Source organism: Cervus elaphus, chromosome 19 (genome assembly GCF_910594005.1).
Source record: "Cervus elaphus chromosome 19, mCerEla1.1, whole genome shotgun sequence".
NCBI classification, from domain to species: Eukaryota; Metazoa; Chordata; class Mammalia; order Artiodactyla; family Cervidae; genus Cervus; species Cervus elaphus.
The window spans coordinates 72,438,663-72,454,493 of NC_057833.1; the positions used below are offsets into that span (position 1 = coordinate 72,438,663).

General features: G+C 44.6%; 2 protein-coding genes across 7 annotated transcripts in view; one reads left to right on the forward strand and one right to left on the reverse strand.

Annotated features, from left to right (window-relative positions):
* PCBP3 (poly(rC) binding protein 3) overlaps positions 1-15,831 on the reverse strand; it is a 222,884-nt gene that overhangs the window by 182,685 nt on the left and 24,368 nt on the right. The window lies entirely within an intron of this gene.
* LOC122675955 (protein BTG3) lies at positions 1,984-3,325 on the forward strand. Its single transcript, XM_043875188.1, has one exon. It carries the CDS (start codon positions 2,123-2,125, stop codon positions 2,879-2,881), a length of 759 nt encoding a protein of 252 aa, XP_043731123.1. The 5' UTR covers positions 1,984-2,122; the 3' UTR covers positions 2,882-3,325.

The following is a 15,831-nucleotide window of genomic DNA, read 5'->3' on the forward strand; positions in this document are numbered from 1 at the left end:
AAGAGGAGGATGTGTGGTCGCACAGGAAGACCAAAGAGCCACAAACAATCGTCTACACACCTTTCTGAATTCCTGCTCCGGCACAGACTTTTTGAGAATACCCTCTCTATTGATCTCATTGTTGTCACTTTTTCCCCTTATCATAATAAAGGCTTTTCAAAAATCACGGAGATTGTTTCCCCACTGACAGTATCTTATAAGAAAGACCAAGAAAGAGCCGGTCGCTGTGACTTTATCAGACAAGCAACATAAGTTCACCTCCACGCCCTGCAAAGGGCACCTTCCCGTCCGCCCAGTGGCAGCAGAAGTGGCTGGGGGTGGACAACACCCACACTCTCGGTCACCCCGACCCTGTGCACCAGGTGCCCACCCTGCCTAGGTGCCCTCCCTGGGGGCTCCCTGTCGTCTCACAAGCTCCGCCCCAGCAGGTGTGGAGACACTTTTTTCTGTCCTAATAGTTAGAACCCAGAAGTGTAGGAGTGAAGCAGGACAGAGGTCGCCCACTGCCCACCCACCACACCTGCCCACATCCTGCCATCTCCAGGAAGCAGCTGAGACGCCCGTCCTCCCCCAGGCCTTCTTCCATCCCCCTGAAATGCCTGCCTCCCCAAAGCCCCACATCCTTCTGCTCTTCGCCAATGCCATGTGGCTGACACCCCTATGGTCCCAAGGACACATGAGTTTGTGCGCCATGCCCCAGCCAAAGTGGATCATAGGCTCCTTGGATTAAAGGAAGATGCACCCCTGTGTTTTCAGTAAACAATCTGTTGGGCTGAATTCCTAGCAGCACATCTCAGAGCCTCAGCCTGGAAAGGCCTTCTGAAGGAGAAGGGGCTTAGGGCTCACGTGATGAAAGCACATGCCAGCATATGACATGGGGAAAGAAAGAGCAACCTTTGTGAGGACTCTGGTTTGCTGCAGTGACAGTATTAATTCCAGTGGAGCGCTTGGCTAGGAATGTGGGAGTGATTAGCTCATTGCTGAAACGCTGGCGAGCGTGCTGGTTCCTGGCCTGGCCCCAGCAGAGTGTGATGTGAACATTACACGCCATCAAGCTGACTCAGAGAACAAATGACTAAGTTTCCGATAATCAAGGAGATTCTGGCTTGGCCGTTCTTCATCCTGATGCAACCTGAGTATAATGCATCGTGAGGGATGATCCGGCCAGGCCTAGAGGAAACATCCTTGGTGTGGCGTGTGTGCCCGCAGCCAGTCTGGCCTCACAGTAGAGGCACAGTGAGGAGCACTTGACTGTCTCTCTGATGCTCAAGCAGCCATTCAGAATCCTCTCTGAACAATCGTCTTCAAACCCAGGCTGTAAAACAGGTGATTCTGTTTCTAGGAGCTGTGCTATTTAAAGACCAGCCAGCTCATTAATATCAAGTGCCACAGCCCTGCGCTCCATGGAGCAACTCAGATATGGCCCACAAATGGAGGAAAATCTCCAGGCACCAAGGAAATGAAAAATGTCAGAGGGAACTAAGACGGGCACAGATCGCCTCATCTATGTCTCTGAGGAATTCGACACTACGTCTCTGGGCAGGGGTGGCCAGGGCTCTTCCAAGTGACCTGAAGGCCAACAATTTCAGGTCATTTCCCACATTGTCATTACTCCTTATTCCTTCATTCTGGAGACCATGCCTGTGTGCGTGTGTGTGTGTGTGCACGCACATGTGTGTGCATGTGCACATGCACATGCGCTGGGAGAAGGGCAGGTGGACAAGGGGGTTGAGACTCCTGCAAGTGACTTTAAACCAGTGAGAGGTGATGACGGCATTCAGAAAGTGAGCCAAAGTTCAAGGTGCCCTCCCTCCACTCAACTCTGGCAGAGATCTCGACCATACACCCATCTTCCTATTGGTCACTAAACACCCACCCCAGTGACACTCAGTTTCCAGAGCAAGACACAGGCATTAAGAGAGCTCATGGGATCGCCCCGCCCCTCTTCCGGCCCGCGAGCCCCCCGCGCGTCGCTTCTGGGCCGCGTTCGCTAGCTCGCGCGCGCTAGCCAGCCCGCCCTCTCAGCGCGCGCTTGGCCGCCCGACGACGCGGGAGCCTCACAGACCGGACGAGGCTTGCAGCGCTCATTACCACCAAGCGCCAGTCCGCTAAGGCGGGGAAAATGAAGAACGAAATTGCTGCTGTAGTCTTCTTTTTCACAAGACTAGTTCGAAAGCATGATAAATTGAAAAAAGAAGCGGTCGAGAGGTTTGCTGAGAAATTGACCCTAATACTTCAAGAAAAATATAAAAATCACTGGTATCCAGAAAAACCATCAAAAGGACAAGCCTACAGATGCATTCGTGTCAATAAGTTTCAGAGGGTTGATCCTGATGTCCTGAAAGCCTGTGAGAACAGCTGCATCTTGTACAGTGACCTAGGCTTGCCAAAGGAACTAACTCTCTGGGTGGACCCGTGTGAGGTGTGCTGTAGGTATGGAGAGAAAAATAATGCATTTATTGTTGCCAGTTTTGAAAATGAGGATGAGAACAAGGATGAGATTTCCAAGAAAGTTACCAGGGCCCTTGATAAGGTTACCTCTGATTATCATTCAGGATCCTCTTCTTCAGATGAAGAAACATGTAAGGAAGTGGAAGTGAAACCGAATTCTGTGGCTGCGACCCCCAGCCCTGTATACCAGATTTCAGAATTGATATTCCCACCTCTTCCAATGTGGCACCCGTTGCCCAGAAAAAAGCCAATGATGTATCGAGGGAATGGCAATCAAAGTCACTACCCTCCTCCCATTCCATTTGGTTATCCAAATCAGGGACGGAAGAATAAACCATATCGCCCAATTCCAGTAACATGGGTACCTCCTCCTGGAATGCATTGTGACCGCAATCACTGGATTAATCCTCACATGTTAGCACCTCACTAGCTGCTTTTGTCTGTTGGTGTTATGTTGAGAGAAGGTAGAATAAGCCTGACTACATATTAAAAGTTCATACTTAAAGTAGTAAAGTTAGATGGGCTAAACCATCAAACTTATTTTTATAGAGAAGTTATTAAGAATAATCTTTTCTTAAAAATATATATGCACTTTAGATATATTGATATAGTTTGAGAAACTTCATAAAAGTTAGTCAAGTGCCTGAGTTTTTAATATTAAACTTGAGTATTTATATATTGTGCATCAGCTCTGTTGCTTATGAGGATACTGTAGGAGTGGATGATCTGTTCTAGCACCTTTGAGCATTTACTTTATGGAAAGTATGTAAGTTATTTATATACATGGAAATCTATTTTATGTCGTTGTTTAGAAGAATTGCATAAAATCATGTAGTTGCAAATAAAAAGTAGTTTGAGGCAAAAAAAAAAAAAAGAAGAAGAGAGCTCAAGGGCACGTAGGGCTTATCATATTGGGGACAGGAGACCAGGTTTCGGACTTCATTTCTCCAGCAAGGATCTGGGGACAGGAGCCACTTGTGACAGTGACGGTACTCCCAGGAGGCACTTCTGCTCTGAGATGGGAGAGCTGAACCAGGTAAGATTTCTCAGAAACCCGGGAATAGTATTAAATCTATGGTCAATGATGCCCTGAGGCCCTGCAAAATCCTGTCTTTTTAGAAAGATTCAATCATGTTTAACATGTTCTAGATAATAAATTAGAAACTTAATCTTAGGGTTTAAAATTTTTTTCTGATGTTCTGGGAACTGGAAGGGAAATGCAATTAATCAGAATTCCCTACTCCCCAATTTTCATTAGAAGAAGCGTTACTGTTCTTTCCACTAAGAGCAGCCCAGAGTCATTACCCAGGGAGAGGTGTTGAGGCAGAGCCAGGGTGAGCACAGAACACCTCCACACCCCAGGCACTGCCCCCAGCAGCGATGACCACCCGGTGACTGGGTGGCACGCTTCTCCACCTTTGTTCCACTACTGGCACCCAGGAACCACAAGGGAGCCAGCCAACAGCTTCCTTCCTGACACCAGGCAGTGAGATGTGCACTCTGTCCAGGGGACCTAAGCCGCCAGACCCAGGGTCATTCCCTCTTCCTCAGTCACCCAGACCCTCTGCAGAGCAGTGGCTGCAGCCAGGCACGACTTTCCTACCTCCTCTATCCTTGATCTTCTCACACAGCTTTCAGCTAAAAACTTGTCCTACCCACCCTCTCTCCCTCATAAATTACTGGAGAAATAAGTCCTTTAGCACCAGAAAAAAAACTATCTATAATACCTTTGGTCTCCCTCCTAGTATGCAGCACAGAGGTGTATACCCCACTAGAAATGCTGGTGCTAATAAATGCTGTGTGTAACTGAATCCCCTGGGGAGACAGATTTCCCATCACAGAGCAGAAGCGCCTGTAGGGCTTTTGTCTTTTTTCTGTTAGAGAAGAAAGCCTTTATTTCCTTATTTCACAAATAAACTTGGCTCAGTTGGTTGCTTTTGTAGGGCTTTTGTCTTGAAAATCAAATTCTGATGTCAATTTCTGAAATTATTTATAATATGAAAGTTGAATCTCTTAGTTTCTTTCCAGTGTCAATCTTCCAGTTGAACCCACTTTCCTATTAGCATTCACCTAAAAACAAACAAACGGAGAACTCTGCCTTCTCTCTGACTCGGCGCTTGGTAACAGCTATCACCTCCGAGGCACAGCTGCGTTTCCATGCAGGCACCACAGTTCCCGACAACACCACACCGGCGGTTCTCAAGTTTTTGGGACTCAGGACCCCTTGTAGCCTGCCAGGCTCCTCTGTGCATGGGATTCTCCAAGCAAGAATACTGGAGTCGGTAGCCATGCCCTCTCCAGGGGCTCTTCCCGACCCAGCGATCAAACCTGGGTATCCTGCATTGCAGGCAGATTCTTTACCATCTGAGCTACCAGGAAGGCCCTATTTTTTAAATGGATTCTATTGATTATTGATATTTCCTTGAAATTAGCACAGAGATTTGAAAATTATTTACTCGGTAATTCATTTACAATGAATAATAAGCCCATTACATAATAACAAAAACAACAGTTTTTAATAAAAATAACTATATTTTCCAAACCAAAATAAATTAGTGAGAAGCATTTCTGGAACTATTTAATGTCAGGATTAATAGAAGACAGTTGGATTGCCACACCTGCTTCTGTATTCAATCTGTTGTGAAATGCTGTTTTGATTAAAATATGTGAAAAAAGCCCATCCTCACCCAGACATGTGCCTGAAAACAGGAGTATTTACATAGGCTTATCAGATCATCACAGATATTCTTCAATATGACATCGAAACTTGGCAAGTGGTCATTTCTTAAAAGCTACTTTGCAACATGGAATTTGAACCCCATCAATAAACTTTTATTCACAGTAAAACTCATTCTTTATCAATCTTGCACCCTAAACATATACTTCACCCATGCATGGCTGGCGTGGCATCATGCATTAGGCAAATACTGGCTCACTGAGTTACAGGGTCTTCATTAACACATTTCAGTATAAAATGCCAAACAATCACATTTGTTAACATCACCACTGAGTTCATCAGAAACATCTTTAAGTATTGGGAAGCTGTCGAGCTCACTAAGTCAGACACAAGTTTTCAAAATTCTAATTTTTGCCTGAAAACTCAAATTTTGTCAGTTGCGACAAATACCGGCAGTTATTTCCTTTGAAGTCACAGTCTCACTTAGTTAAATTTTCAGACATTGTCTGCCAAAAACACAAATCTGCATAACCATGGTTTGTCTGTCAGTTATTCTTTAAAGCAAAAACAGTGTTCCACGAGCAGTTCAGCTATCCACCCAAAAAAAGCACCAGTGCTTTTCCTCGAAACAGTTGTTGTGATTCCATTTGCAGACACACGTTATGCAAACCCCCAGTCTGTCTCTCCAAACATGTAAAAGACGTGAGCTCAAGAGTCAAGACTTCGTTAGATTAATAAATCTTACTGCTTCATTAAGGACACTGCTCTGTGTATAAGCGGCTCTCTGGAGGCAGCGGCAGTGCTGAAGGACTCGGTCACTGAGAGCCCAGGGCCTGGCCTCAAGGCCGCTCAGGCGCCAGCAGTGTGCCTGCCCTCACTTTTCTGCCATCAGCTCAGATGTCAACACTGTGAGAAAGGAACTCCCCTTATGAACACAGTTTTGACCTCACGAACCCCTGAAAGGGTCTCCAAGAGCCTTGAACGTCCATAGACACAGGTTCCATTGCCGTCCTGTAGGTGCTGGGGGCCCGACAAGGGGCTTGGGGTCTCAGGTTGGCTGGCCTTCATGGGCAAAGCAACAGGCCTATGGCGACGGTCCTGAGCCTGAGCCTAATGGGAGGTGGGGGTAACTGAGATCCCCGCGACCACTCACCAGAGAGCCCTTGCCTCAGTGTGAAATTTAATCCTCTGTTCAGTACGGGCTCGAGACCCGCTTCCAGCTCAGCATTCCCCTCAGTGCTTTGCCTAATGGATGCTGCGGATGACAGTGCAGGGCCTCGCCCTTGGTGGAACCCAACCAAGCCGGGCCTGTCTGGAGGGTACACCCACCTGACTCAGATCTGACCACAGGCAGACAGTCTTGGCCAAGAACCCTGGCCTCACCAAACTGACCCCACAACCCCAGCTCCAGGTGTTTCCTCCTGGGTCTGAAGGACAGGGCTGACAGCCAGGCTCCTCTTACACGTCTGAGAGAACATGGCCTCAGCCCCGCCAGATGGGAGAGACCCTAGAGGCCTAGTCACAGAGTGCTTCACAGTGGGGATACTCCACCAGTTCTCAGGCTGTCCCATCCACCCAGGAGAAGCTGTGCCCAGAAGCTGCAGTGCTGCCCAGAGCAAAAAAAAGAGAAATGACCGGCACGGTTTGGGGTGTATCTAAGAGCAAGAAGCCCCTCAGAGCCAAGCGTGCCAGGGAGAGAGTGCTGTGTCCCCAGGGGCCAGAGTCCAGCTTCAGGAACTCCAAGAAGTAGGGAAGTGAGGTGGCGGGAGCCAAGGTCACAGCCCCTGTGGGGACCTGTGGTCCACATGCCACCCCAGTGCCCTGAGATAAAATAACTACTACACCTCTGTCAAGCTTCCCTGGTGGCTCAGACAGTAAACAATCTTCCTGCAATGCAGAAGACCAGGGTTCGATCCCTGGGTCAGGAAGATCCCCCAGGGGAAAGGAATGGCAACCCACTCCAGTATTCTTGACTGGAGAATTCCATGGACAGAAGAGCCTGCAAAAAGTTGGACACAACTGAGCAACAAACACACACACCTCTGTCAACGTCAATCTCCATGCTTATCACATGGTAATACATGAATTTGAAAAGACCATTAAATGAAAAGTCTCAATTTCCTAAGTGGACCTACAGAAGTAGAGCTACCTCATGATTAGCAATTTCTCAGTAAGCAACATAACCTATTTCACTATTTGTCTGTTTAATTAATGAGGTAATCTATCAAGTCTAGGAAATTCAGCAACAGTTTAATCATAAGGGGTTATGGAAGGCGTCAGTAAGAAACATGGCTCTGTTACAAAATCTCATCTGTTTAAAATTCCATGAAAACTCAAACTACCAGTCCAGGACACAAAGTCTTGTGGGCGATTATTAACTGTGTCGTACCACAGATAGTTGAAAGCTGCACTCTGAATGAAGCATCACTACTCTGGACTATTTCTTATTTGCTTAAGGACAATTGTGAATAGAGCTCAGAAATCCCTGGAAAAGCACCCAATTCAATAAAAGTCACAGAAGGACAGGCCCGCTGCCCTCCTCACTCTGAGGTGCTGTAAATTTCCAAGGCTGGATTGGGTATATTATGGTAGGCGCGCTTGGCCTCAGAGGATGAACTTAGTTTGCCAATAAATTATTTACCCCCAAAAGTACTTCAGGATGAAATAATAATGCCTTTTCCACCCAGAGAGTTTCACTATTGAACATGCGTGCACATCAGTCATCTCATTTCGCCTCCACAAGAGAAGCTCCCAAGAGAACACAGGCCAGGTACTAACATGCCCCTTTCTGCAAAACAGAGACAGACTCAGAGCAGGGGTGAGGGGTGGGGGTGGGGGGCAGTAGGGGGAGGGTGCCCACCAGAGAGAAGGGGGAGGGTGCCCTGTGCGTCTCCGACACCACTGCAGCTTGGTTTCAAAGTGGTTTTCTTCACTGATTTTATTTATCTTATTTATATCCCAATTTAGTCCCAAAACTGAAACGTCTAATTTTTTCTTCTCATAAGAAATCAGAAATGTCTTGATTTCCCAATGTGAATACAGCTAAACGCAAGAAAAAGATGAAATACCAACAGTGTGCCCTTATAATGTCTGCCTAGAAAATCGCCACGAACATATGGCTTCACATCCAAGTAGTGCAGAAGCAGAGAACAGAAAATGGCTCAAATAATCCCCAAAGAAAGAGTTTAAATCTGAGATTTTCCTCTTTTAAAATCTCTCTCATTAAATACATATTTCAACAGAGATGAATTAGGATGCAACTGGCTTCTTTGAAAAGGGGTGATGCTGTAATAAAAATGGGGGTCAGGCAGCTGGAGATGAGGAAGCCCTATTTTACGTGCTGCAGAGCAGTAGCCATCTGAAGGCAGACCACACTCACACACAGCCTCCACTCAGGGACAGAGGGAAAAGGACTGCCAGCAGGTTGGGTGACCGTCACTCGCTCTGCCAAAACAGGCATCACAGAAGAGAAGAGCTTAGGAAAACTGGCTGACTTGTGAGAGAGACAGGAAAGCACCCCGAGACAAGTTGGGAAACCTGGGCCTCACCTTGTGGGAAAAGCCTCCCCCTCTGCACCCCAAGAGTAAGACATAAGACTGAAACTGTTTTGAGACACATGTCCTCCTTGGTCAATCAGAGGGCTCCACGGTACACACAGATCAGACAGGAGGGTTCCTCTCCCACCCACAGTCACGAGCAGAAAGACATAGGCACAAGAAAGCAAAGATAATAACCAGGCCAGAGGGGCACAGCTAAGAAAGAATTCAGGGTGTAGGGACTGGCACATGGAAGGCAGTCAGATCAGAAGCTACGAGAACTGGGGGGAATTCTACTGCCAAAGAAGCACGAGCCAAAGAAAGTCAGTGACTGTTGTAAAACCATCCCCAGCCTCCAAATTCCACAAGCAGAAGCAAGCTCTGAACCCTGGGCAGATCCCACCCCTCAAGGAAGAGATCTTCCCCAAGGCTCCAGGTACTGCGCCTGCAGAGGACAAGGACAAGGAAAAGCCTTCTGAGGTCAGGGCAAGCAGTCTGGGAGGACACTCCTGGGAGAGGTAAGAGAATCAGATGAGGCCACAGCAGAAGCAGAACGGATCAAGACAAGAGCACGCCATCATCACATCAGAGCATACCCCAAACAGGAACCTTGGCCATGCCCCAAAACACCGCCCATGGCCTCCCGCAGCCAACACTGGGGAGGGAGGGCAGCTTCCTGAGCCTCGCCCTAGGTCACTCTGCCTTAGATTTGTTAAGACATTCATGGATAAAATGTCCCTGCTTACTGACAGCACCCTCCTCTCCTGGACTCTCCCCAAAGCACCCAAAGCCCAAATCCTATAACAGATTCTTGCTGCCACCCTCACTTTGATACCTCACAGTTCCCCATGGTGCATGGTCCCAACTGTTCCATCGCAGATGCCAGGTGAGTTCCTGGTGGCCTCTGCCTCATAGTCCTTGACAGACACCTTCATGATATCTGCTGACAGGGGGTCACTCGTGCATTGGACCAAGGACTGATTTTATCTTCCAGTTCCCCCCTTTCAAACGGGAGGTTTTTTCCCATAGTAATTGTCAATGGTTTGGCTCCATTATGGTACAGTGTTAGCAGCAGAAAACCTGTATGTTAGCTCAGTCACTGAACCTCAAGAGCCGTATCTGGCTTTGAGTATCTCCCTGGAGAAGATGAGTGTAATACAGCTGGAAAAGAAGAATATGCACAGATGCTTCAGGGCCAAGCAGAAGGACTGAAGCAGAGGTGAGTGTCCACCAAACAGACATGCAGCTGCTAACCATGGACAACACTTTGTCCACCTTGATACCTGCAATGAAGCAGGCCACATGACTAGCTCTCCCCAGTGAAACATCTACAGTTACCCTCCATGTCATGTCCAGGCCAACATGGGTGAGAAGCATATTGTGTGTCCTCCGCACCATGCTCCCCATCTGCCAGTCGGACAAAAAGAAAGTTCAGGCCCTAGACGGTGCTATCAACCTAGCAGAAGCAAAACCAGAGCAGCCAGAGCCAGGCCCCAGTCACCATGTGGAGGAAAGCTGATCCCTGGCAAGGAACACCCACAGTGGACGGTTACACGAAGGGGAAGTGATGCTCTGTGTAAGGTCCTGATATTTGGAAGGGATTATTTTTTTGGGGGGAGGGGTTAACATTTCTTTTTATTGGAGGATAATTTCTTTACAGTGTTGTGGTGGTCTCTGCCATGCATCAATACAAATCAGTCATAATTATATTTATATCCCCTCCCTCTTGAGCCTCCCTCCTCACTGGGAGTTTTATTATGGATGCTGAAGTTACCTGAAATAATCCAGAAATCAGGGGCTACAGGTACTGAGAAACCAGCCTTCAACTTGTGCTGGAAGCACAAAGGGATAAACCCTAAGGTGGAAAAGTCCTGAAAAGCAAGCCGGCCCTCTCATGTACTGGTGCCTTGTTTTGCTCACCTGGTTGGCATCAGGCCTGCACTGGGATTAGGGTGACTTCTTTAAGAGTAAGGAGCCTTAGGGACTCCCCTGGTGGTTCCGTGGTTAAGACTCCATACTTCCAATGCAGTGGGGAGTGGTTGGGGAACTAGAACACACATGCTGTGTGGTACAGCTAAAAAAATAAATAAGTTGCTAAAAAAAAAGTATGAAGAACCTTAGCAATAACAAAAGAAAGCCTGTCCAAAAATAATACAATCATCCTAGGTCTCAAATTATTCCTCAAAATAATTCTGCAAATACAATGTCTAGCACATGCAAAGAAATTACACACCATGAGCAAGAACAACATAAATCACAGGAAACAAAAACAGACCCACAAAGACATGAGAAGTCAGAATTATCCAACACAGATTCTAAAAACCTACCCTTGCAATAATGTAAAAACAAACAGCCCCGTGAAAAAATGGGAAAAAGACTTGAACAGACATTTCTCTAAAGAAGATATATCAAGGGTCAATAAGCATACAAGAAGACGTACAACACTATTCATCATAAGAGAAATGCGGATCAAAGCCATGGTGAGATGTCACTGCATGCCCACTAGGATAATCAAAAAAACAGAAAATAACGAGATGGTGAGGATGTGGAGACAATGGAACCCTATACACTGTTGATGAGAATGTAAACTGCTACCACTGCAGTGGAAAATGCTATAACAGTTCCTCAAAAAATTCAACACATAATTATCACATAATCCAACAACTCCATTTCTGGAAATATGGAAATATGCCCAAAAGAAGTGAAGAGAAGAAAAAAAAAGTATGAAGTCACTCAGTTGTGTCCAACACTTTGAGACCCCATGGACTGTAGCCTACCAGGCTCCTCCATCCATGGGATTTTCCAGGCAAGAATACTGGAGTGGGTTGCCATTTCCTTCTCCACAAGAAGTGAAAGCAGGGACTTAAACAGATACTTTACAACCACGGTTAATGGTATTATTCACTATAGTCAAAAGGCAGAAGCAAACCAGGTGTTTGTTATAAAATGAATGGATAAACAAATGGTAGTTTACCGATAAAATGGAATATTATTCAGTCTTAAAAAGGAAGGAAAATCTGACATATGCTACGAAATGTTTGAACCTTGAAGACATTCACTGGCTAAGTGAAATAAGCCAGTCACAAAAGGACAAAACTCTTTGATTCCACTTTTGAGGTACCTAAACAAGTCAAATTCATAGAGACAGAAAGTAGGATGGCAGTTTCCAGGGGACTGGAAGAGGAGATTACTGTTGAATAGGGACAGAGGGCTTCCCTGGTGTCTCATCTGCCTGCAATGAGGGAGACCTGAGTTCGATCCCTGGGTCAGGAAGATACCCTGGAGAAGGAAACGGCAACCCACTCCAGTACTCTTGCCTGGAAAATTCCATGGATGGAGGAGCCTGGTAGGCTACAATCCATGGGGTCACAAAGAGTTGGACATGACTGAGCGACTTCACTTTCTTTCTTTTCAGTTTTGCAAGATGAAAAATGTTCTAGAGAAGGATGGTGGCGATAACTGCATAGCAATGTGAATGTACTTAAATCACAGAACTATACATTTCAAATGTAAATTTTATATATGTTTTTACTACAACAAAGAAACACTACGTTCTGTAGAAGAGTGCCAGTTCCTCAAAAATGTAAATGTAAAATTACCGTTTGATCCAGCAATTCCACTTCTGGATATATATCCCAAATAAGTGAAAATAGGTCTTGAAGATATATCTGTACATCTATAGTCATAGCAGTATTATTCACAAAGGCTAAAATGTGGCAGCAACCCAAGTGTTCATTGACATTTTAAACAGATAAGCAAATATGATATATACATACAATGGAATATTATTCACCCTTAAAAAGAGATGGAATTTCTGGCACATGCTACATTGGATGAACCTTGAAAACATTATGCTAAGTAAAACAATTCAGTCACAAAAAGATAAATACTATATGATTCTACTTACATGAGGTACCTTAAAGTATCTCATAAATCAGAGAGACAGAAAGTAGAACAAATCAAAGGTGGTTGCAAGGGCTGAGAGAGAAGGGGAATGGGAATTCTTATTTATTAGGTACAGACTTTCAGTTTTACAAGATCAAAAAATTTATGAAGATGGATGGAGGTGATGGTCCCACAACATGATAAATGTATATAATAGCACTAAACTGTGTATTTTACTACACTTGAAAAATAGGAAAAAAACAAAAAAACAAGGAAAAGACACTACACTTGCTATGGTCAAAAACACAAATGAGAGATTAGAAGCTATAAAAAGTAACTCAGTTTCGATCTTCTTTTTTAATCTAGAACTAAAAATTTTTTAAATCATGAATGGGATTTAAAGTAGATTAGGTGCTACTAAAAGGAGAACTGGTAACTGGAAACTATATCAGAAGCAAATATTCAAATGAAAGCATGAGCAGACCAGAATCTGAGAAATCTAAACGACAGGGCCTGAGCACACATGGTGAAAAACACGACTGGAGTCCCAGAAAGCCAAGAGAGAGAAGATAAGACAGAAGCCAAATCTGAAGATAACAGCAGTGAATGTTCCAGACTTATGAAGACATCATGCCATAACAGATACAAGAAGGCAACATGGTTGGGGGTGGGGGGCAGGGTGTCATGCATGGAACTTAATCAAACTACATAAACCTAAGGCCAATGAGAAAATCCTCTAAAAGCAATGGGAAATGTGCAGATTACATCTGGAGAAATAGCAGCTACATTGACTACTGACTTCTGAACAACAAAAATAAAACCCAGACTCAGTGGAAAGAAATTTCTAATGTGCTGAAAGAAAATAATGCTAACATAAAATTCAACATACAAGAAAAGATTCTTTAAAGAATAAAAGTGAAAGAGTGATGTTCATGAAAATAGGAAAGGAAAGACCTCCCCCAAAAATTAACTCTTCAGTAAATGCAATGAAAGTACAAAAAAAAAAAAAACACAACTGTCAGATTCAACTTTTTCAGAAATCTGAGAGTTTAACCCGAGGTTTTGGAGAAGGAAATGGCAACCCACTCCAGTATTCTTGCCTAGAGAATCCTGTGGACAGAGGAGCCTGACGGGCTGCCATCTATGGGGTTGCACAGAGTCAGACACAACTGAAGCGACTTAGCAGCAGCAACCTGAGGTTTGCCACAAGTTGGGGAGCATGAGCTAAAGAAAAATGGTTGATTCTCAAGAATACCAAACTTGGTGTTTTAGCTTGCCCTAATCTCACCATTTCCCCTAACCTCCACTTCAACTCTATAGGAGTCTTGAGACCCAACAGCCCACAATCATAGTGAAAATCAGCAGCCTGTCAGCCACAGAAGCGGACAGAACAGGGCTGGAATTCCTTCAAAGCCTTATTCCCAGAGAACTGTCATTATTGGACATAGCTAATGGGCTCCAGGTGCAAGGCTCTCTTTGACCTAAGTCAGAGCTTGCCCAGTGAGAAAAGCATTTTCCTCAGAGATATATGTCAAAACAATTAGAGGCAATTGTTTAATCCTATAACTACCTGAGACAGTGTACAACTGCTGGGGCAACAATTAACCCAAAAGGCTTAAGAAGAAAAGCTGGGGAGTAGGCCCGCTATATGGGATTTGAAAAGCTCCAGTATATTCCTGAAGATGCAGAGGTGACATTGTATACAGAAGGTAGTGCTCATATCCAGCCTGTGTGAATGAACGCCTAGGAAAGACCCAAGATAGCCGCAAGTGCTCACATTTAGCTGACTTTGAGGCTCTGCACAAGCAGAAGGTACAGGCTAACACAGAGCTTTAAACTGTCTGATTACATGTTGAAGCATGCCCCTGATACACACATACACACAGAGCCCTTCAGGAAAGAATAGGACACTTGTTGGTTCCCGACATCTAAGGAAGTCTCTGCCCAAACGTGAGCTGACCACTAAGCTAGCCAAATCAAGACTTCATGTGAATACATGACAAACAACATGGACTTTACAGAGTTAGTTCAGGAAAGTCATGAAACAAACAAATGAAAACTGCCATAGAAAGTAGCACCACCAAATATCCCAGACTTGAATTTTCAGAGCAGCTTGTGTCACCTGGCATACATATATACACTGTGAAAGTGAAAGTCGCTCAGTGTCATGTCCAACTCTTTGCAACCCCAAGGACTGCAGCCCGCCAGGCTCCTCTGTTCATGGAATTCTCCAGGCAAGAATACCAGAGTGAGTAGCCATTCCCTTCTCCAGAGGGTCTTCCCAACCCAGGGATTAAACCCATGTCTCCCACATTGCAGGCAGATTCTTTACCATCTGGAGCCACCAGGAAAACCCACTTAAACATTCAGTTTTCAACAAATCATTATAAGACACACACACACAAAAACAAAAACAAGAGAATATGCCTATACATGGGGAAAAGAGCAATCAACAGAAAAAAAAAAAAAAAAAAGAGCAATCAACAGAAACTACCCCTGAGCAAGCCCTGATGTTGGACACATGAGACAAAGACTATATACGATCTATTTTAAAATGTTAAAGAAATAAAGGAAACCAGGTATAAGGGACTTAAGGAAAGTATGACAATGATGTCTGATCAAGGAGAGACTACTAATAAAGACACAAAAATTACAAACAGGAATTATATAAAAATTCTGGAGCTGAAAAGTATAATAACTGAAAATGATATATTCATTAGAAGGATTCAATAGCATATTTGAGCAGGCAAGAAATAATTGGTAAACCTGAAGACAGGTCAACTGAAATTTTCAAATCTAAGGAATGGAGGAATAAAAATGAAGACAGGAGCAGAAGACAATCTCTCTCCCCTACTGCAAAGCCCCAGTGTAGTAGTCCCTTTGAACAAAGTCTTTATCACACAAAAAAGAATCATCTCAGGGACACTATCAACCACACCAACATGTGCATAATAAAATCCTCAGAACGAGAGAAGAGAAAGGGGTACAATAAATATTTGAAGAGATGATGGTAAAAAACATGCTGTATTTGATTTAAATGTAACAAATCCAAGAAGTTCAATAAACTCTAAGGACAAACTCCAAGATAGCTACACCTGTACAAATCATAATCAAACTATCAAAATACAAAGACAATCTGCAAAAGAAGCAACTTACCATGCAAAAGCTATCCTCAATTAAAAAAAAAGCCCATTTCTCATCAGAAACCTTTCAGGCTAGAAAATTGTGAGATGACAAATTCAAAATTATAAAAGAAAAAGACTGCCAAACAAGAATTCTATT

What these genes read in the sequence shown, in the direction of transcription:
- LOC122675955 (XM_043875188.1), top strand. Translation starts at nt 2,123, where the DNA reads ATGAAGAACGAAATTGCTGCTGTAGTCTTCTTTTTCACAAGACTAGTT.